Genomic DNA, 24040 nt, shown 5'->3' with positions numbered 1-24040 from the left:
GATACGTGGCAGTCACACACAAACAGACACACACACTCACCTTTCTCTTTTTTTCATACCTCTCTCATTCTCACTGTTTCTCCCCCCTCCCCTCCAGTCCCATGTAATGTACTGGGGAGTGGAGTAACGTGTAAGGCAACAGTCCTCTGGGGCAGTAATTACATGTCTCTCTCTCACGTCCTCCCTCTCCACCCTCCCTTCTCTCTCCCTGAGTGAAGGCTCCTGTTTTAGCCATTCTTGGACCTTCATATGCGTACATGACATCACAGTCGGTGTTCCTTCCTTGAGGGACATTCTGATCCAGGCCCAGGAGCGTTCTGTGGCCCACCGCAGGGACCAGAGGACCATGTGGGGCAATTAATCCCAGGACCTCTACCCACCCTACCAGAGGAAGCTGGACGAGCACTACGAAAACTTCAGGTACAGTTAACATTCCCAACACTACAGTAACATACATCTCTTCTAGACCTTGCAAGGCCTTCTGACTGAGAGCTGTCGTAGGACGGACTACAGTACCCATAATGCTCTGTGTAACATATCCGGTTTTATGTTAGTAAAGATGTTTCTGAAGTTAACATAATGATATCTCTCCTTTTCAATATGACAACAACGTTGATAATACATTTATTATGTTGTATATGTTCATGTTACCCTCTCCCTGAATGTATCTTTGCCTTTTCTTTGTCTTTTTCAGTAGCTGAAAGTTAACAAATGCATGCTTGACACTGTCCTGTATTGATGACGCTCCTTTCTCCCTCTGACTCAGGAAACAGAAAAAGGATTCTGTGCCAGCTACTGGTCTCAGAGACCATTGTAAGTTCTACATGACTGCCCTGTAAGACCTCACTAGTGTCATATTAAAGGTGGTACTGTTGTGTTGTGTTTCAGAATGTATGGCTTAACCCGATCTATATGAATTTCAGTAAGGGGCGGCAGTGCCCTTACTACTGTAGAAAGAATGTAGCTATGCTAACCTATAAAACAGCTTCAAGTAGCTGTATGGCCCATTATTGACAGTTATGTCATTCTTATTGTAGAATGAAGAGGACACCATGACTCGCTCTGAGGGAATGGCTGTGTCTGGACTGGACAAAGTCACCACTCACCCCCCAGTCTGACCTCTGACCCCCACGGTGTGTCCCTCAACCATGAACATGAACCCTTATTAACCCCATATTGGTAATGCATAAAAAAAACTTGCTTCACATGTATTGGCTTTGATTGTATTTGGCTCTTCAAGGTACCCTCTGTCTGTGCGGGGATGTTGTAATGAACTAAAGTAGCCACAAGGTGGCGGTATATACATGGCTAAAAACATCAGTGTCGATGTGGTTGACCGAGCTATCGTTTAAACTAGGACTGAAACAGTTTAAAACCTAGGATCCAATATGGTAGAAGTTTTGGACAGAGATCTTGGCTTGATGATAGACAAGATTTAATTTACCTCCCAGATGATACAACTCGAGGTCGACAGCACTGCTTTTGGAAACGAGAACAGAGATAGCACTGTAGATTGATTACATGAAACATAGATGATCAAAGAGATGAATTACTGAGTAAAAGTACATCTCTGATAAAGAAAACTAATTAGGCTATTTTCATTCTCTGACGCCAGTTTAAGCTGAGGGCTGGATCAACAACACTTAGCTTGATCTGACCTGTGTCATCTAGAAAGAGACAGAGCGCGCGTGTGTGTGTGTGTGTGTGTGTGTGTGTGTGTGTGTGTGTGTGTGTGTGTGTGTGTGTGTGTGTGTGAGAGAGAGAGAGAGAGAGTGACAGACAGACCAAATGACCTACAGATGGCCATTGGAATTCCCTAAATGTGATTTATAAACATGTGTTATTGTAAAAAAAACATCTATCACATGACATATTAAAGAAGAAATATCACACTTCCGAGCCAAGAGAGACAGTGCTGTGAGTCCACAGGCCCTTTAAGGAGATTTCGTTGAACCAAAGTGCTTCCTTTGGCCCCGTCTCTTGATTCTGAAGTGAATGTTTAAAAGGGGATTTCTGAGTCCGTTATGAATCTGTGGCGTTACAGTTCAAGGCTGTTTGTTTACTCTGTAACACTCTCTCAAATAACAGACGCGAATGACGGACTGAAACAATAAATTGAGCTCATAACTGTTTCAAACAAAAAGCACAACTAATCCTAGATCAGAGATGATTGGAGATTTACCACCTGATATACAGTAGGTCACAGCTGTAGCCACACCCCCCCCCCCCCACGCACCTGTTACGAAACGCAATGAACTGCAATGACGATTACAATGGAACAATGCCCTTCTGAGTAGAGGGGTTGAAGGAGACGCATCGTTTGTTCATAAGTGGACATCTTGAAACTCCCCTGTAGACCAAAGTACTTACCTTGCTTTGAAAAGTACAGTACTTGAAGCCTACGCAAATCACTGACCTCGTCAAGCTTAAAAAGGCAAAATAAAAAATACGTACATAAATCATAAATGACAAACCTGCTTTTCCGTAACATCACTTATGTAGCTCCTTTAATAGGGAGCACTTGTGCACTTGTATAATCCACTGTTCAAGTTCCAGCACGCTCAAGTCTATCAGAGCACGACTAGGGTCCAGTTGTGAGTTAGAGAGGGCTAGTGAGAGAGAGAGAGAGAGATAGTCTAGTCGGTAGTGTGTGTACGTGTTTGTGAATGCACACTCCTGTCTGAATGTCCAATCATCCTAATATGCGGTCAGTAATCAATACAGCTGGACAGAATTAGTGGGAAGGTATTATTATCAGTACCTGAATATCTTTACATCTAATGAAGCTGCAGTTGGTCATGTTTTGTAGCAGAATGTGGTTTGAGCCGACATGCATTCCTATCAAATAATCTATCCAGGCTTTAGAAGATTCAGCTTGATCCTGTCATGAGTGATTCTTGTCTCGGGTTGCAAATGATGGCAACGTTCCCTAAATTCGCTGGTTCTCCAGGAATCCTGGTTGGAAGACTCCGGATGTCTTGCTTATTCCCGGGGAATCTTCCAAAACTCGATTTCTGGAAAACCTAAGAATGTTTGGAAAGTTACAAATTTGCAACCCTACGTCTTGTCTAGCACTTACTGGTGGACAGAAGAGTGGATATTACTCTTTCCCTTGGGCCTGGCCAAGGTCACGCAGAGGTTGTCTCATCTGTCTGGCAGAAAAATAACCAAAGGGTATGGAGCTGGTGTGGTAAGTCTCAGTGTAATAGTTTTAGATGTCTTTATTTACACCACAGAATGAGGCGATCAACTGGTGTCTGGCTCGTTCAAATTCCTTTGGTGTTGTGACATCAAACAATGTCTCTCTTTGCTGTGAGCAATGGATCTGTCCTGGGAGGGACTGATATGTTCTCACTAGCAGATAGTGAGCTGGTTAAGTTACGTTCAGACATTTGTTCATCAAACTTAATGAGTGTCCATACACTCAGGAACCTGTATCTAAGCTCTTCAATGATCCACTGAGTAAGAGCACACGTTTTTATTCTCCTGGGTTCTCAGAGGAATACCGAGAATACATTTTCTTTGAACTAGAACTTGTTAGTCGCTCAGAGCATCATCGACTAGTAAAATGTGCTAAAACCTCCCTTGGGGATGAACGGAATGCGAGTGGCTTGACTGGCCACTTAAGTGTCCATCCACACAGATAAGACAAACCACTTAGCACACAGCGTAGCTACCGGCAAGTCCCTGTTCACCAGATAGACCTTAAAGCAGATGTCATCTCTGACATCATCCACTGAGCGGACGCGTGTGTCGACGTGTGTTGTGTTCCTGTCTCTCTCGCTGTTCCCACTGGGCAAAAGGGGTTGAATCAACGTGTTTCTACGTCATTTCAACCCATACAATCTGTGATGACATTGAATCAACTTGGAGAACTGATTAGATTTACAAAAAGTCATCAACGTAAGGGCATATCGTATTTTTTCCACCCAACTTTTAACCTAAATCCAATGACATGGTGAATTTTTTTGTTGATTTCACATTGAATTCACGTTAGTTGACAACTCAAACAAATGTATAGCAAAACTAGACGTTGAACTGTTTTTCCTCTCTCTCCCTCTCTGGTCGCTTGTCTTCATGGAGGCGAGGGCTGTCTGGGATGTCCCATAGAGCTCTACTGTTTGTGTTATATCTCTCTCATTCTCTCTCTCTCTCTCTCTCTCTCTCATCCAAGTAAATACACGTCTGTAACCTTACTGCGGATATCAAAATATGTCATAGGTGAGGACTGTAGTGCTATTAAAACGGCAAAGTGCATTTCACATTCAATCAGACTGTATGTTCACCACCCCAAGGCAGTGAAATGTACACTGCGTTCCAATCCAGTTTACTGTCAACACGGTGTATTGTAATGATATGGAAACTGTTCACTGACATGTGATGAGTCGCTGACAGAAAAGACTGATTGGAAAAGGATTTAAGGATTCCTGTTACAGACAAAATAATCTCTTATAATGTTAACTGCAGTGCTCATCCCTGATAGGAGATGGTGATGTACACTGGAACAGAAATATAAACGCGACATGCAAGAATTTGAAAGATGTTACTAAGTTAAGGAAATCAGTCAATTGAAATAAATGCATTAAGCCCTAATCCATTGATTTCACGACAGGGGATACAGATATGCATCTGTTGGTCACAGATACCTTAAAAAAAAGGTAGGGGCGTGGATCAGAAAACCAGTCAGTATCTGGTGTGACCATCATTTGCCTCATGCAGCGCGACACATCTCCTTCGCATAGAGTTGATCAGGCTGTTGATTGTGCCCTGCAGAATGTTGTCCCACTCCTCTTCAATGGCTGTGTGAAGTTGCTGGATATTGTCAGGAACTAGAACATGCTGTCGTACACGTCGATCCAAAGTATCCCAAACATCCTCAATGGGTGACATGTCTGTTGAGTATGCAGGCCATGGAGAAACTGGGACATTTTCAGCTTCCAGGAATTGTGTACAGATCCTTGCGACATGGGGCCGTGCATTATCATGCTGAAACATGAGGTGATGGTGGCGGATGAATGGCACGACAATGGGCCTCAGGATCTCGTCATGGTATCTCTGTGCATTCAAATTGCCATTGATAAAATGCAATTGTGTTTGTTGTCCGTTGCTTATGCCTGTCCATACCATAACCCCACCGTCACCATTGGACACCCCCAGTCCCCCTCGATAGCGGCCTACACACCCGCCCATCGGTGCGTCATTTAGCCGTGCCTAGCGGGGAAAGGGGATGGAGCCAGTCGGGCACATCCCAGGCGAGGAGGAGTTGCAGGGGGCCGGGCTAGGACCAGTCCACCCGCATTGAGGGGAGGGAGAGGCAGGAGGCGTGAGCCCCCCACCTCCCCACCCTCTTGCACTTAGCGCCCTCTATCAATCCTCATACACGCTGTCTGCCATCTGTCCAGTACAGTTGAAACCAGGATTCATCCGTGACCAGCACACTGCTCCAGCAGGCCAGTGGCCATCGAAGGTGAGCATTTTCCCACTGAAGTCAGTTATGGCGCTGAACTACAGTCAGGTCAAGATCCCGGTGAGGACAACAAGTACACAGATGAGCTTCTATGAGAAGGTTTCTGACAGTTTGTGCAGAAATTCTTCAGTTGTGCAAACCCACAGTTTCATCAGCTGTCCGGGTGGCTCATTTCAGACCATCCCGCAGGTGAAGAAGCCGGATATGGAGGCCCTGGGCTGGTGTGGTTACATGTGGTCTGCGGTTGTGAAGCCGGTTGGACGTACTGCCAAATTCTCTAACATTCAACTTTCTGGCAACAGCTCTGGTGGACATGCAGTCAGCATGCCAATTGCACACTCCCTCAAAACTTGAGACATCTGTTGCATTGTGTTGTGTGGCAAAACTGCCCATTTTAGAGTGATTGTGCTGTTTAATCAGTTTATTGATATGCCACTCGTCAGGTGGATGGATTATCTTGGCAAAGGAGAAATGCTCACTAACAGGGATGTAAATACATTTGTGCACAAAATTTGACAGAAATAAGCTTTTTGTGCTTATGGAAAGTTCTTCTCTTTTATTTCAGCTCATGAAACATGGGACCAACACTTTACATGTTGCATTTATATTTTTGTTCAGTATTGTTTAGAGTGAGGCTGGCAAACTCCCTCAAAAAAGGCCCAGAATAAAATGCATTGTTGACTAACAAACGTAAAGATTTTTTGTGTCTGTGTGAACCCTGCTTTTCTCTCTTTGACTGCTCTCCTGTTGGTTTGTCCCTTCTGCAGGTTGATAAAGTTCATTCATTCGTTCATCAATCACACAAACATCCACCACAAAATGAACATGACACAGGGCATCTTTAAAATCTTACAAGGCATATAATTGACACAAGGTTCCAGGAACAAACAACAGCAAATTACACATATTTATTCAACCTCTTTTTTTCTTGCATCTATTGTCACCATAAACACAAAATCTCCATAGGTTTTTTCTGAAAACAAATAGAACCAAAAAAATTTAAAATAAAATTCCAATGGTTTTCTTTCAAATTGGCACCTTTCAGAAATGCCTGCCACATTCAACTCACGTAGGGGAAATAAACATGTCCAGGACCCCTGGTTATATCAGACCTGGGTTCGAATACTATTTGAAATCATTTCAAATACTTTATCTGTGCTTGATTGAGCTGGCCTGGCTTAATGGACCAATAGAATAGTCTCAAAACCGCAACCCCCGCCCATCTGCAAACCCAAGGCAGGGTAGAGCAAACACAAAGTGTTTGAAAGATTTCAAATAGTAGTTGAACCCAGGTTCAAGTTATACATTATGCTATTTCACCCTTCTCAAACTGCAGCCATCTCAGTGGTCCATATTTATCTGCATACACAAACACTCATCGATAGACGTTTATGGAGAGTGTCGACTCACCTATCGATCGCCATCTTGTGATCTCTGATCTCAGTCTTTGTGCAGACAATACCATCCTATCGACTTCCTAGGCCTCTTACGTCATAAAAGTGCAGCGTTTAAAAAGAGGGGGGATTTTGAATTATACAGACGAGAGCGGGAGTGGGGTTAGAGGAGGACAGGAGAGGGGGAGGAAGGGTGCTGGGGGAGGGGGGGGTGTTGTGCAAATTTGTTTGGTGGCATTGAGAGGCATGGCCATTAAAAGTGAGTGAAGTCGGCGTGAGTGAGTGAGTGGTTAACTGTGTTTTTGCATTGGAATGTCACTGTGGGGCAGCCACGGGCAGTTCACATGGTACGCTCCAGGGAACCCTATGCCTACTCACATAGTAACCTGTTCATCAGATCACTACCCAGTGTCACTATCATAATGCTTGTTTCTAGGCGTTTTCACCTATTCAATAGATGTGTTCTGAGACCAAGGTTCATAGTCAGTCCGAGAGGACTCTTGTAGGTTTTCACCCAACCTTTACTTAATTATGTTCAATTGAGCCAATTGATTGAATAATGAAGTGCATATCAGATCAATGGAATAGAATTGTGTGAAGGCTGGAAGGAAAACCTGGATGCAAAGGACTCCGCCAGGACCGGCTTTGATGACAGCTGCAGTCCTCCTGCTTGAGTGCTCTGAACTCTATGGTTCTGAATGGGGTCATGTTATTTCCTGTGTGTTCCTCCTGAATTTTCACCATTTTCTGCCTCAGAAGCCAAAGTATAGGCATAGCGGACGTGTCCCACAGCTTCCTCGGTTCTGGTGTACAGCCATAGACTGAAAACCCTCAATTATAGTGTATGACCATATCTCTGGAGCCCTAACTCTCCCCAATCTCCTCCTTCATCGCACTTTCGATGTTGGCTATTGACGAGCACAGACAGTATCAAAACATCTCCATCTGTCTAATGGAAATGTCCACAACATTGTGTAGGAATCTATTGCTGTTCAAGAGACAATGCTTTCAATATAATGCGGAGTAAAACATGGAATCAGTTCTATATGCAAAATGTTTCTATCTGTTTCCATCTTGTTGAATAAGCCCAAATAGACCTTCTTTATCATGCGACCACACACTTTTGCAGTATAATGAAGCACTGTGTCATTGTCACGAAGCCACGCTGTCATGTCAAAGCGTTGGAGAACACAGAAGGTCATCATAACAAATGAATAGTATGCCATGAAGGACAGCCTGGGAGGGAGAGATAAAAGAGAGGGGGAGTGTGAGGGAGAAGAGGAAGAAGAACGTGGGAGATAAGACGGAAGGGAACGAGATCGGGGACGGAGGGAGGTGGGAGAATGCAACGGAAAGACAGAGAGGGGGGGGGGGTTAGAGACAAACACGAGAAAAAGTCAGCGTCACGGAATTTCCAATCGCTAAGTCAACTAGTCCAAGCAAAGAAGCGGTCGTTCAGACATGCACACAGTCTGCTTTGCAACAAGTGGTTCGAGTGCAGTATAACCCCTCCACTGTAGCTGACTGGCTCAATCTGAAAATATTGGTCATAGGTACCATAACAACTCAGTCATTAGCTAGAAAGTAACACATTATAATGCTAACTGAGCTCCATTACCTGAAGACAGAACAAACACACACCCAGCCCTCTCCTAGTTTCCCTTCTTTCTGTAAGGTAGAGCACAAACTTCAACCTAAATATAGGTTCTACCATATACTGCCAATATAGTGTCGATACTGAGGACTACTGTGGTCACATTGACACAAATATGTTTTATGTTTCCAACAAATTCCCCAATCCAACTAAAGCCTAGAGAAACATATCTGCTTTGGGAAAGATAGAACGAGGGGTGGAGGGATGGAAGGAAAGATGGATAGAGGGATGGAAGGGTCAAGTTAGTCCCACAGCAGAGGATCAAGTCTTTGTGAATATGATCACGACTAATATTACAGCTTACATTACTGCTGATGCAAAGCACTTTCATTTTCTCACTGTTGTGCCATGTGATGTTGTGTGGGTTTAACGCTAAGAGGTTTTCAGGGTCTTACCAAAACCCCTGGGGCCAGATTATCCTCCTTAAAACTCATCAATACTTTATTTCATTTGAGTTTGGGGTAGAAATACTTTTTGCCCAAAGACGCTTCAGGGGGTTTTATATGCTGTTTTTAATAAATAATGTCCTCAGACATAAAGACTGTTTAAATGAGTGGGAAGACAAACGTTTGGCTCAACGTGGCTGAAAAGTCCCCCCTACACAGTGTCAACCAACACTTACATCCTCTATATCGCTATGGTCTATAGACTGACTCCTAACATGTCTTAGGTACAGATATGTTAGAGCACCCAAACACCAGAAAGCAAAACTAAAGAAAAATGTGAAAAGACCAGCTGTAGTGGTGCCGTATACCGTAAAACAAAAGACAAGAACAGAACCCCAAAATCTATGAATAATATAATACTCATTACTCCATTTTTGTTCTGATCTGAGACCAAAAGGAAGTATTTTTCCTTATTTTTGTTTTATTTTGGCAAATTAACTAGGTAAACCCCCGACATCTTCTCCTTGCCTCTCCTCCCACCCCTCGTCCTGCCCCCCATGTACCAAACTCAGTCCCGATTGGTGGAATCCCCTGGAATCCCCTGTCAATTACCGCCGGAGCAACAACGTGACCAATGAGAGCAGGTAGAGGGCGATGAAGGGGAGATTGTGGTTGGCTGAGGCTTTCACAACCTTCTTGTTCTCCGGGGGGTAGGCATAGAGTTTGGGTCTGTCTGTGTTTGGGGCCATGAGGCGTGGGCCCCGAGCACAGTTATCGTCAGCGCACATGCCACTTCCTGAACCACTGACATCATCACCTGGGGACAGAGCAGAAAAACAAATACATTTTTAGAGAAAGAATCTGATCTGTATGGTATAGCAAGAAAATGTCTCTGCCTTATGTGCCAGTAAGCACTAAGGCGAAAAGGCAATACCACCCCTTTTCAATCTTACATTCATTATCTCCAGCACCATACCAGTGTCTACATGTGAAGAAACTCATTACAGGTTTCGAAAATCCCTGTTTTTTTACATTTAATCCCACTCTGATGTCATTGAGAAGTACTTTTTAAGGACCTTTCTTACCGTTTTAACCACAGAACATATAAATGAGCCGTTTTCACATATGAAGACACTGATATTGTGCTGGAGATAATGAATATGAGTTGAAAAGTGGTGGAATTGCTCTTTAAAGAGTTGATAATACATACAAGCTCTGTGGCTGAAAAGTGCTTTTCCATTTGCAGCACTCTTTGTACATATATAATACTTCATTGGCTGGACTCCCAAAATGAAGACATATATTCTCTAATACCTTATCCTGTTATAATTCCTAGTAACTACAAACAGCATTTAAATCAGGCATTTGATAGACACCTCAGAAGCAGGAAGTGGGCACTCAGGTTCAAGCCCCAGATATAAGGAAATAAGACTGACATAATGCAGCACAAAAATCTGCCCTCAATTATTAGAAACGGCATCAGAATTTAGGCCAAGTTCTTTTCTCCGTAACTTAATTCCAGCTCAATCCTATAAAAACTGAAATTGCACTGTCTATTTAAATCAAACACACGTCAGAGAAGTAGGAATGTGAGCTCTTCACTGATGACAGGCTTGTTAAATATTCTCTCTTTCTCTAGGCCTCCTTTATCATGTAGAACAATAGCTTTCAGAATAGCTATAAAAGGGACAATTTATTTTCTGCGCCAAACAACAAGCTGGAGACAATTAAAACAACATATCAAATATTTCCAGTAGTCATATGATGTCAACATGACACAATCTCTTTCATAGTGTTTTGACCACGAGGGAGACCTCTCTGAACTCCACACAGCTGGATGACGTTGTACCTGAATCAGTATTCACATTGTATTAGCTGATCCTAGGTCTGTACTCACTGGTGTCCTGAAAGTCTACATCGTTGCCATTGAAAGCGTTTCTGAGGCGATTGGTCATGATCTTGAGCTGCATGATCTGTTGGCGTATAGTCATGTCTGGCTTGGTGATGTCGATCTCTACCTCAGGGTTGTTGATCTGACTAGCCAGGCCGTCACCCATCACCTCTGGAAGGTACCTGGGAGACAAGGAGAGATGGTGACTGGCGGGCACTCAAATACACACACACACTCACACATGCACGCACGCACACACGCAGAGACACCTGAAAGCATGCACACCGACTCACACATATACACACACATGCATCCAGTATACTGTATACATACACATATAGAATTATTGCGCGCACACACACACACAGACGTGGTTTAAGGTCATACCTGGCACGAGCCATCCCGTTCCAGCACTTGTCGTCACCCTGGGCCCTGGTGGCCACCCTGTCGCTGCAAAGGGTGCTGGGTAACGAGACCCAGTAGGACTGCATGTCCCTCAGCCTTCTCGACACATCAGAAACCTGGGGACCATGACATTATGTCATTAGTACATACAGTAGAAAAATGTTTTGCAATGGAAAATTAAAACGAGCATTTCTTATTGGACAAGTTCAGGTAGACCCTCCCTGTTTCAGTCCCTTTTCTTTCGTTTGGTGCCTAATGAAAACAACCTGTGTACTGGAAACTACTATCAAAAGCTATTCAATATCAAGTTTGTTCAAGCATTTACATTTTCTGCAGACAGCTTCTGTACTGGCAACAAACAACAACAAACAGTTTGTTTATTGTAGGAAAACAATGGTTGTTTCCATTCCCTCACATTTGATATGCATCTGACTCACTGCATTCTTGACTGTAGCTTTGCTATTTATGCATTCTTCACAGAGTAAAAATAAACATGACTAAACAGGAACAGTATCATATCTCAAGTGACTGAGAAATGAGAGCGAGAACGAGAGAGAGAGAGAGAGAGAGAGAGAGAGAGAGAGAGAGAGAGAGAGAGAGAGAGAGAGAGAACGCTATCGACAGTATCACTGACCAGTTTCTCCAGTCTGGCCCCAGAGGTTGGGCTGTCCTGCACTGTAACCTTCCCCCTCTTCTTCACCTCCTCCAACCCATTGTTGCTGGTTCCTCCCTCCCTCAGGTTCCCACAGGCCTGAAACACCTGAGAATAGAGAGAACGGGAGAGAAAGGGGAGAGTAAGAGAGAAAGAGAGAATAGAGGGAGAAAGTGAGAAAAATATTCAGTTGAATATTTAGGGACAAAAACTACAAAGTCAAAATGACAGTTGAACTCAACCTTCAGCATCGTAATGAAACTTTGTCCTCTAAACTCTTACTCTCCAGCACTGAAACTTCACCTGCTGAATGGAAAACTCTAAACCCAGTACTTAGCCACCTTAAACATGACGGAACAATACAGAATTGTGTGTCATCTCTTTAACATCTCACACAACACAAACACACAACACTTACAGTAGTTAAAACTACTAGTCCTAACGCACTACTTACAGTAGTTAGCACTACTAGCACTACTACTCTAGCACTACTTACAGTAGTTAAAACTACTAGTGCACTACTACTTACAGTAGTTAAAACTACTAGTCCTAACGCACTACTTACAGTAGTTAAAACTACTAGTCCTAACGCACTACTTACAGTAGTTAGCACTACTAGCACCACTTACAGTAGTTAGCACTACTGGCACCACTTACAGTAGTTAGCACTACTAGCCCTGCTTACAGTAGTTAGCACTACTAGAACTACTTACAGTAGTTAGCACTACTGGCACTACTACCGTAGCACTACTTAGAGTAGTTAGCACTACTAGCACTACTTACAGTAGTTAGCACTACTAGCACTACTTACAGTAGTTAGCACAACTAGCACAACTTACTGTAGTTAGCACTACTAGCACTACTAGCCCTGCTTACAGTAGTTAGCACTACTAGCACTACTACTGTAGCACTACTTACAATAGTTAGCACTACTAGCCCTGCTTACAGTAGTTAGCACTACTTACAGTAGTTAGCACTACTAGCACTACTTACAGTAGTTAGCACTACTAGCACTACTTACAGTAGTTAGCACTACTAGCACTACTTACAGTAGTTAGCAATACTTAGCACCATTTACAGTAATTGGCACTACTTGCACTACTTACAGGAGTTAGCACTACGTAGCATCACTTACAGTAGTTAGCACTACTAGCCCTGCTTACAGTAGTTAGCACTACTAGCACTACTACTGTAGCACTACTTACAGTAGTTAGCACTACAAGCACTACTTACAGTAGTTAGCACTACTTAACACTACTTACAGTAGTTAGCAATACTAGCACCACTTACAGTAGTTAGCACTACTGGCACCACTTACAGTAGTTAGCACTACTAGCACCACTTACAGTAGTTAGCACTACTAGCACCACTTATAGTAGTTAGCACTACTAGAACTACATACTGTAGTTAGCATTACTAGCACCACGTACAGTAGTTAGCACTACTAGCCCTGCTTACAGTAGTTAGCACTACTAGCACTACTAGCACTATTTACAGTAGTTAGCACTACTAGCACTATCTACAATAATTAGCACTACTTACAATAGTTAGCACTACTAGCACCACTTACAGTAGTTAGCACTACTAGCACCACTTACAATAGTTAGCACTACTAGAACTACTTAGCACGCCTTACAGTAGTTAGCACTACTTACAACGCCAGAGGACTCAGATTTAACATCATATAGTAACCTAAGAATTTCAACGCCAAGAACACACACACCTCCTATGCTCCTTCAGACTTAAGTGAAACTGTCCTCTTGTTAAGTCTGTTTTGGATAGCTCTGAGGCTCTCTGCCTCTCCTGCGTAAATAACTGTTCTATAAAACACATGTAAACACACACACACACACACACACACACACACACACATCTATGATATATGGTACCAACCTGAGGTAGAAGGTGCCCCTACTCACACATTTGTCCTACTCCCAATCCTAACTGTAACTCTGTTGACACGTGATAACTAATGAAAGCAGAGCAGCTGCAATAGCAGTAGTTGCATATTGAAACACTTTATGAATCAAACTGACTTTCTAGATCTGGTAGGACAAATAAGCCTATACATCATCTATAGAAGACTGTTAATAAGCAGGTGAAGCTGTCCATAGACACTGATCTCAGGTCAGTTGATTTCCTCCCTAGTGGTTAAGGTTAGAATCATGTAATCTGATCCTGGCTGGTGTTGTGAAGGCTAGTCTGCCAAATCTGGCCTCGACACCTGCGCAGTACAGAGAAGCCTTTGTTCCCCTACACTATTTACATATTTTCCCAGCTTCACTAAATAAAAAATTAAGATTTCATGGCTCCTTATGCTTTTTAACAGGCACATAAAAGTGGTGCTCGTACACCATTAAAAGGAGAAGTTAATGGTTGGCCTTGAGACTGTGTTATGAGTCCCTGTTCAGGTATGTGGAACATTATTACATTAAATCAGCACAGGTATTCAACATCAGGCTCTGAATATGTGATATGGCTATGAGCCCTGATCAACACCGTATTAGTGTGATCGGTAATAATATTATAAAGTGTGGACTGGCGGTAGTATATCTGTAAGTGTGTGTGTGTGCGTGTGTGTGAGTGTTTTGTGTGTGAGTGTGCGTGTGCGTGTGTGAGTGTGCGTGTGTGCGTGTGCTGACTGCTGTACTGACCTTGGTGTTAAAGGTGTCTATGTTGTCCATCATGGTGGTGATAGCCTCTGAGATGCGCTTGGGGAGAGAGAGGAACACCACATTCACGCTGGATGCACCCTCAAACCGGTTAGCCACCTGCAGCATGGCATCTACAGAGACGGGGGGAATACAATATTAAAATGTGAATGCATGCTTATAGGCATTAAATGAAATGAGTGTGCAAATGTGTGTGTGTGTGTGTGTGTGTGTGTGTGTGTGTGTGTGTGTGTGTGTGTGTGTGTGTGTGTGTGAGTGTGTCATGCGTGTGTGTCTATATGTCTCACCAGCCAGGTTTCTCCACTCTGTGTCCAGGTCGGCGTGGTTGGCGAGGCAGCCCTTCAGCACGTTTGCACAGTAGTTGGCACAGGGCCTGGCAGAGGGCACGCCACGGCAGTGGCGACAGTACGTCATCTTCATGATGGCACGCACACACTCTGGGCTCAGGGGCACCTGGGAGAGGAAGCACACAACAAAACAGATGATACATACAGTACCAGTCAAAGGTTTGGACACACCTACTCATTCAAAAGTTTTTCTTGCACTTCAATTAACAGGTGTGCCTTGTTAAAAGTTTGTGGAATTTGTTTCCTTCTTAATGCATTAGAGCCAATCAGTTGTGTTGTGACAAGGTAGGGGGGTATACAGAATATAGCCCTATTTGGTAAAAGACCAAGTCCATATTATGGCAAGAACAGCTCAAATAAGCAAAGAGAAACGACAGTCCGTCATTACTTTAAGACATGAAGGTCAGTCAATCTGGAAAATTTCAAGAACTCTTCAAGTGCAGTCGCAAAAACCATCAAGTGCTTTGATGAAACTGTCTCTCATGAGGACAGCCACAGGAAAAGAAGACCCAGAGTTACGTCTGCTGCAGAGGATAAGTTCATTAGAGTTAACTACCTCAGATTGCAGCCCAAATAAATGCTTCACAGAGTTCAAGTAACAGACACATCTCAACATCAACTGGTCAGAGGAGACTGCGTGAATCAGACCTTCATGGTGAAATTGCTGCAAAGAAACCACTACTAAAGGAAACCAATAAGAAGAAGAGACTTGCTTGGGCCAAGAAACATGAGCAATGGACATTAGACTGGTGGAAATCTGTCCTTTAGTCTGATGAGTCCAAATTTGAGATTTCTGGTTCCAACCGCCGTGTCTTTGTGAGACGCAGAGGAGTTGAACGGATGACCTCTGCATGTGTGGTTCCCACCGTGAAGCATGGAGGAGGTGTGATGGTGCTTTGCTGGTGACACTGTCAGTGATTTATTTAGAATTCAAGGCACACTTAACCAGCATGGCTACCACAGCATTCTGCAGCGATACGCCATCCCATCTGGTTTGCGCTTAGTGGGACTCTCATTTGTTTTTCAACAGGACAATGACCCAACACACTTTTGACTGGTATTGTATATCATAAATACCTCTCAATATTAATGCATACAGTACACTCAATTGAGGTACTTTACACGGTGTAGGAAAGACACAAATGCCCCTGTGAGCATTGACAAATCAGAGGCAGAAACAGCCTGGCATCCAGGCTAAATACAGACAACATTTTTCCCTTCAATCATGAAATGAATGTCCCTGTGAGTTCTTATGGTTTTCTTTTCATACAAAGCCTTGGCCGTTCCAACACCTCTATGAGCAATAGCATATGTTCCAATGACAAACAAGACTGATAGAAATACATCAGGCCCTTCAGTGACTGTCCCTGCCATTCCAACGGTTACTACTGCTTCTGCCACTACTACAATAGTTCCATTATCGTCATTTACTATCATGGGTCCTGAGATATGTGGAAAGGAGAACAGCTTAAGATCCTGTGAACGCGTTTCCTTGGCGATGGGCGAACAAACGACACACACACACACACACACGCACACGCGCGCACAATACAGCGGGAGGTCACTTCCCATGGCCATTCTTTTACGCTAGCGCCACGCTTGTAGGTTTTAGTCAACCTGGTTACCGTGGAAACCGATCAGCCGAGAGAATGAGCTTTTTTCCCCCTGCATGACACATCCGTCTTCACTTTCCACCAGATCCCGCCATCCTTCTTTTCTTCCGCCTCTCTCTCTCGCTATCCCACTGGGCTGTTCCCTCAGGAAAGGGCCTTGGTGCATTATAACTGAAACTGGGTTAATACCAGTAAGCCCTGCTAGCAAGAGAGCCCCGGCTACGCATACAAAACTCCAGAATAAGTGTGTGTGTATCTGTGTGAGAGGGAGACTGAGAGCTCAGCTCGGAATACCAAACTCTTCTTAGCTGACATCTGGGGCGGTGTGATGCTTTTCCTGGAAACCGCCACCCTTGTCATACCAAAGTCAGACAAAGCCTAGATAGCAGAAACATGCAGACATTCGCTAACAGTATCCAATGTTAAATGAACATGGTCTCAGGACCACCGACAGAAGCCTCTTCCTCTAATGATACCAGACAGTGACGGCGCTGATGAGCTAGGTTAGGTTCCTTATCTACTAATTATAATGTGATTGTTAACCTGCTATTGATATCGTACCAGGAGACAGTTCACTTTACATCCATAGACTGTTGATGATATTGATGTTGACAGCAGGCAGTGACTATCTATTGATTAGGAAACAGTCAATATGAATCAATGGGAATGCAGGGTTCTGGTGATGACATGAAATAGTGTTTGTTTCACATCCTGACTCTACAGCACGCCCCCGCATCCCCCCTCCTCTCCTCCTTTACTCCTTTTCTCCTCCGCTCGTTAGGCAAAAGAATGAGTCAGGCAATCACTGTTTTGATGAGAGAGAGAGACATTTTTTGGGGGGGTGGAAAGACATATATGGAGCCCGAAGAAAAGAGTTGAAAAAAAGAAGGTTCCAGAAAGCAAATGGAGAGACGGGAGAGAGAACATGAAGAACTAGAGTCAGGGAGTAGACACAAAGGAAGAGACAGAATATTTGAAAGGAAGGAATTTTCCTTCATTTGAGTTAATATTATCATCCTGCACACATTCAATGAAGTGAGGGCTTTATAGCACGACTGCAGCCAGAGAAGCCCATTATCGTCACTGTCTGATGGAAAACTCTTATCTCCAAAACAGAAACTTTTCAGGAAATGGACAAATATTTTCCCATTACAGAACATACAATTCTGAAACGTCAGAAGCTATTTTCAATACATTTTCTTGGTTCTAGAGTCTTGCAATATTCAGAGTACATGGAAGGGAGTCACTGCTTTCAATAAATGTTTTAAAAAAATGTCAACTGTCAAAGATGAGAGGTTTTCATCAGACAGCGATGCTATACTGTTAGCCTGATCCCAGATATGTTTGTGCTGTCTTGTCAACTCCTTTTCATTCATTGTCATGCCAAACAATGAGGCAATGAGAGGGACACAAACAAATCTGGGTTCATGCTAGCATACTGTAGCTCTGACATCCCAAACCATAGACAATAGGCTTAATGGAGTGAGCAAATCATCCATGCCCTGATTGCTTGAGGTTAATGCTCAAAGTTTCCCTCCCTGTAATTCTTTGGATGCACACCAAGCAGAGAGAGAGAGAGAGAGAGAGAGAGAGAGAGAGAGAGAGAGAGAGAGAGAGAGAGAGAGAGAGAGAGAGAGAGAGAGAGAGAGATGCTGGGCCTGGCTAACCGATACAGACACAAACTACACAGTTCTACACACTGACCTTACACTAATTAGGTAACCTTTGGAGAATTGTGAATTAAGAGCAAGTGTGTGTTTGTGTGTGTGTGTGTGTGTGCGCGCGTGTCACGCCAATGGCATTATCAGTACTACATGTAAACAGTACATTATTCAACCTTACCACTGTGACCCTGACTACACTACATCTCCATATACTGTATACATGTCAGAGAGTTCCTGGGAATAGGGTGGCCTCTCTCTCTCCCTTTCTCTCATTGTGTAATTAATGAAGATTTATGAGTAGCCTCTTCCCACTGCGTTAGACGTACTAGACTCCAAGCCTCGTAGTGATATATGTGGCGCGTGCTGTGGCCTACTTCCTACTGTACTGTACCATCAGGACAGAGAGCGTCCCTGAAAACTGGTGGTGATGTTGGAAGCTAGGGAATACCACAGGGAGGAGAGAGAACTACCTCTGAGCAAAAACGTTTCTCTCTTTATCTCTCTCTCTCTCAGTTTCTCCCATCCTTTATCTGTGCACACACACACTAACACACACTTACAGATTAACACACACACACACACACACACACACTTACAGATTAACACACACACACACACACACACACACACACACGCACACACACACACACACACACACACACACACACACACACCTGCAGGCGGTTGGAAAGGAGAGGCACCATAAAGTACAGCCCTGGGCTCAGGCAATCAGCTCCTGCTACAGCAGTTAATGTCAACGCACACATGAGAAATGGCCCCCTCCACACACAAGACAAGAGTAAGGTTAAAATCAGAGCACTACTACTGAGAAATATCTGCTCTTCTGTAGGGGGTCAATATTGATGCGACGGTGAAAAATGTCCCCCCGTCACGTATAGTGCAAGGGGAGTGTTAAAATCAGCGCACCAACGACATTTGTTGATATTACCGCAATAGTGAAAGGTACAGTTCACACTCTCCTATTCTGAAGTAAGGAAAGTGCAGGGTTATTAAATTGATATTAGGCTTTTATAAACTGTTCGAGGTCATCTCTTTGCAACAGTCATGAGGAGGTGTAGCCTACTAAAAGTGTGTTCACTACTATATAATTGTCCTCTCCATAAGGCAAGGTGAGGGTTAATAGTATTGTGCTGATGTGAAGGTTAGCGTGTTAGCGTGATGCATCTCTCTCAGCCTCAGTTTCTCTGTGTGTCCCTATAGAGGGGATAAGATACGCAGCCCACACAGAGGGACCTTCGGATAACTCAATTAAGCGCACAACGTAGCATTGCCTAGCTGCAAGCATAAGGGAATAAAGCCTAGAATTACCGTGGCCACAGGTAGCGAAGCCTAGCGAAGCCTAGCAAAGCCTAGCGAAGCGAAGCCGCGAGCATAAGGGAATAAGGCCCAGAATTACCATGGCCACAGCTAGCGTAGTGTAGCCTAGCGTAGCCGGGGGAATAAGGGAAAGCATGGCAGAAGTTAGCCTCGCCATGCCACAGGGGCATTAGAGTTAGTGGGCATTAGAGTTAGCATGGGCTTAAGGGAATAAGGCCAGGCATTAGCATGGCAACAGTTAGTGTAGCCTAGCCTAGCAGGGGAACAAGGAATAGTATTAGCATGGGCAGACAGCCAGCCACGCTAAGCTGGCATTTCTATTTATGACGTATGCCCTGTGGATCCACTCTCCAGACCTGCCAGGCTGGACTACAGAGCACTGCCAGCCCGCAGGGTGTCAGGCTGATAAGCAGTTGCTAGCTATCTCACCCCCACACACATATTCTACCTATTCCCCTCCCTTCTCCTCCTCTCCCCCAGAGCTGCTTGATCTGATCCATATTCCCTGAGTGTAGCCGTGTTGCTGCTGCCGAAGGACATTGAGCGATGTGTCCATTAAATGACATTGGCTGGGGAAAATGCGTAAGTAATTAGTGCGGCTTTTACAAATTACAAAATGTCATCCCTGCACTAATGCCAGGGCGCAGGGCAACCGCTGCTATTCTCAATGAGGTCAGGGAGTTTTCTGGCGCGCATTCACACAGGCACACAGACAGTACTCTGGGATACAGTGTGATTTGATGGCAGGGGAGGGGGTGAGAGAAGGTGTACATCTCACAGTGATCTCTTGTCAGAGCCAAGGTCAACATGTGTGTACATGAGTGTCCCTTTCACTCCGACTCTCTCTCATTCGCTCTTTCCTCTCCACCTCATCTAAAACCCTCTCTACCCTCTCTTTCTCTCTCCGTTTCCCTTTCTCCTATCCACACAATCCCCCACAATCCCAATTACAGTCTGATTGGAACTACAGGGAGGAGAGAGAGAGGGGGGTGGGGAGCGTACCCATATCCCAGCATGCCATCTGGCATTCTGCTCAGCCCGCTGCCTCCCTGGCTGGTCCAATCAGACTCGAAACTCCACATAATGCATAAATCTCCCCTTTCTCCTCCTCACCTTCCTCTCTGCTCCATTCCTCTACTCTCCACTCATCCTCTCCTACCTTCCCTTCCTCTACCTCAGGTAGCTCCATTGACATTGTCCAGAGCTGTGGCTCACTCTCTCCCTTCTCTCCTGTGCACACTGTATGTGTGAACGACCTAGTGTTCTGCTCTTAGATTTCTCCCTCCTCTGATGCGCTGTAACTCTATCAGATATTAATTGGCCAGTAATGAGACGCACAGCCCTATTTATAGGCTGTTAATGGGCCCCGTGACTGAGTGTGTTTACCACACACTGTTCTAGAGAAGCAGTATAGAGCCGCCGGAGAACTACTGTACACAGTGTGACGCACAGCGCTACAAAGGTCTGAAGCCACAGACAACATGACAAGACAAAATAAATGCCGGATGCTGTAGGATTCGTGGAGGATTTGAGACAGTCATTAAGCTGCTTGTAGTGTGGGTGTTTTGTTTACATTAGAAGAAGAGGCACCGTAGCATTAGTTTGGTAGAATGTTTCTCAAAACTTATCTCAAAGCACCAAATACTTGGTGTATAAAGTGCCAGATTGATGTACAGTAGGTTTAACTGACAGGATGAGAGAGCGACAGTGACAGTGACAGCGAGAGAGAGAGAGAGAGAGAGAGAGAGAGAGAGAGAGAGAGAGAGAGAGAGAGAGAGAGAAAAAAAGACACCGACAAAGATAAGAGGGAGAAAGATGGTCTGCCTTACTTGTGACACCTTGCGAACCACCTCCCCGCTGATCACCAGTCCCTGGACAAAGGAGCGTGCCGCCACAAATGTACGCGTCACCTTCAACTTGAGGTCGCGGGGGGTGTCACCAAAGGGTCGCAGCGTCTCCGACTGCTTGGACACACACTCCAGGTAGTCATCACCTACAATCAAAATAACTTTATTAGTTAAACACCCTTCATACATCCCTCATAATGATAGCTAAAGCAAGATAAAAACCTCACATAGTTAAGAATAAAAGTTGAAAGCAAACCAGATGAAAATCATGACAATATTTACCAGGGTTGAGGTAATTCAATTTCAACGCAAGAGTTTGTGGGGCGAATAAATAGAGAGTGAACAAATGTGAACAATGACGAAGGCCAGTGATAGAAGCCAGCCTGGCATGTTCATACAATTTGGCATTTTCTGGATGGATGGCTGTATATTTGCATCTCATAGGAGAGAGTCACACCTTCGCCGTGGCAATCTCGGGAAAGAGACGTTCCCACGGAAGTCCTTGGGGTCATTGGCACTAGGAGAGTTGTGATGACTGATGAAAACTCGAACAAATTAAATTCATGTTACCGTGTGAATTCAATTGTAGTGTTGGGTTGTTCTTAACTGACTTGCCTGGTTAAATAAAAAGGTTAAATAAAAGTCTTAGCTTATTGGTGATAGTCACTTATTCAGAGTAGTTTGTCATGTATCGGGTATTTCATGTACACTGTAATTGTTTGAGTGTCAATTATTTTGGGACTAATACATTCTATTAGTAAATGCATCCCTCCTTCCACAGAGTAATTACTTGATTGGCTATGTGCCTATAATTTGATAGTTGTTAATTATCTACCCTACACACATAGCACATGCTTGGGTACCAACTTAACATCCCTGAGCTGCTTGCCGCAATAAATTCATGCTGGAACATTGGTGTCCAGGATTAGCTATTTGTACCCAGCCTCTTAATAATTGCATAACGGTGGAAGACAGACACATGTTCATTATAGTCATACTGAGTCACTGATGCAATTATTCGCTATCTTGCTAGATCCTCCAGAGACGCACAAGGCCTGTTGCATTTATTCACATAACATTGGAGTCAGATCGATGAAATCATTTCATTATTATTCTACTTAATGTTTGGATAAGTTGGGAAAAAAAGCCGCATTTATTTTCAATGGAGATTTTAAAAGTGAAATATTTCAAAGATCATATTTAAGTTCAATGTGTAATGTTTACGTTACCTATGAGGTATTGTCCGTTGGCTCCCTTGAACAGCCTCTCCAGCAGGCGGGCCCAGAACTCGTTGAGCGCCTCCTCGATGTTGATGTTGGAGCCGCGGTAGTACCGTCTCAGCTCCGTGTACAGCTCAGTGAACACGCGGGTGTTCTGGGTGTACAGGAAACCCAGCGCCGGGGGGTAGGACTCTTGCAGGACAACCTCAGAACGGTTCAGCAGCTCCAGGAGGTAATCTGGAATGTGACAGGAAACAGGACGTGTAAAACAGGAAGTCCAATCTGGTGGGATTACATTTAGAGTTTGGCAGACACTTATCCAGAGCAACTAGGATTAAGTGCCTTGCTCAAGGGCACATTGATAGCTTTTTTTACTTAGTCATCTTGGGGATTCAAACCAGAAACATTTTGGCTACTGGCCCAATGCTCTAAACAATTAGGCCAGTGGTTCTCAACCTTGGTCATGGGGACACAAAGGGGGCACATTTTAGTTTTTGCCCTAGCACTACACACCTGATTCAAGTCATCAAAGCCTTTTGATGAGTTGATCATTTGAATCAGCTGTGTAGTGCTAGGGCAAAAACAAAAATGTGCCCCCTTTGTGTCCCCATGACCAGGATTGAGAACCAGTGAACTAGGTTACTAGCCGTCCTAGTAGGAGGATTTAGATAGGCAGTCTATGTTCTCTACAGACTTCACTTTCAGGCAGTGGTAGTGTTTACATTGTTGTGCATAGCTTTAGTGGTTCTTAGCTGAGCTGGTGATTGATGTTTTCCTCCTTGTTCTTCTTCTGTTTTCTCTCTCACCCTCTTTACATGACATAGTCATCTCTTCACAGGGGGTTTGGAAGCCAAGTAAATGCAAAAAATGAAAGGGTATAATTTCCCTTTTATGTGTTTTTTTCTGAATCCTCCTTGTGACAAACAACAGTAGGACATAGGTCAGTCTCAAAGAGCGGTGTTGCCTATGATACAGCTCCCTGCCGTTTAATGTAGTTTAGCTGTGAGGACTGGGGCTCTGCACCGACTTCCCAGAAACTTTACACCAGTTATCTCTCTGCGTCTCATGGCTTTGAACTGCGTATGAAAGATGCCACAGAGATGAACCCGGAGAGGAAGTGTTTAAATGTATTCTCAGGATGAGGATAGGATGTGCAGTGGAAGATACTGTTGCCAAACACATAAAACACAATGAGTGGGATACAGAGACAGTAGAAAAAACCCAGTCAGAGGCACAGAGCATAAACTGGCACCAACAGACACAGGCAACAACAGGCCTGCAGAGACACACACAAACAAAAGCAGAGAGCAACATCAACAGCAGACAAACCCAGTCCTTCTGGAATGGGACTCTCCAATCTGTCAGTACCATGGCTCTGACCAAAACCACGCGACACAATAACAGGCTGCGCTGCGACTGCACTGTTCAAGAATACGTTTTCATTGCATCGTCTTTAATGCGTGTGCGTGCGTCTGACTGTGTCGTTTTCT

At 44.1% G+C, this 24040-nt stretch overlaps 1 protein-coding gene across 1 annotated transcript in view; it reads right to left on the bottom strand.

Moving 5' to 3' along the window:
• Window positions 1-6287: 6287 nt before the first annotated feature.
• Window positions 6288-24040, bottom strand: part of LOC115156860 (glypican-1) — a 111251-nt gene continuing 93498 nt past the window's right edge. The window contains exons 4-11 of the mRNA XM_029704638.1: window positions 22560-22787; window positions 21313-21476; window positions 14809-14974; window positions 14504-14634; window positions 11832-11957; window positions 11180-11313; window positions 10799-10974; window positions 6288-9718 (exon numbers count right to left, since the gene is read on the bottom strand). Of these exons, the coding sequence (XP_029560498.1) occupies window positions 9510-9718; window positions 10799-10974; window positions 11180-11313; window positions 11832-11957; window positions 14504-14634; window positions 14809-14974; window positions 21313-21476; window positions 22560-22787 (1334 nt within the window). The 3' untranslated portion in view covers window positions 6288-9509. The remainder of the gene's footprint in view (window positions 9719-10798; window positions 10975-11179; window positions 11314-11831; window positions 11958-14503; window positions 14635-14808; window positions 14975-21312; window positions 21477-22559; window positions 22788-24040) is intronic.

This window comes from Salmo trutta, chromosome 21 (genome assembly GCF_901001165.1).
Source record: "Salmo trutta chromosome 21, fSalTru1.1, whole genome shotgun sequence".
Classification (NCBI taxonomy): Eukaryota; Metazoa; Chordata; class Actinopteri; order Salmoniformes; family Salmonidae; genus Salmo; species Salmo trutta.
The sequence above is the reverse complement of the archived record's forward strand: the minus strand, read 5'-3'. Positions and strand labels throughout refer to the sequence as shown.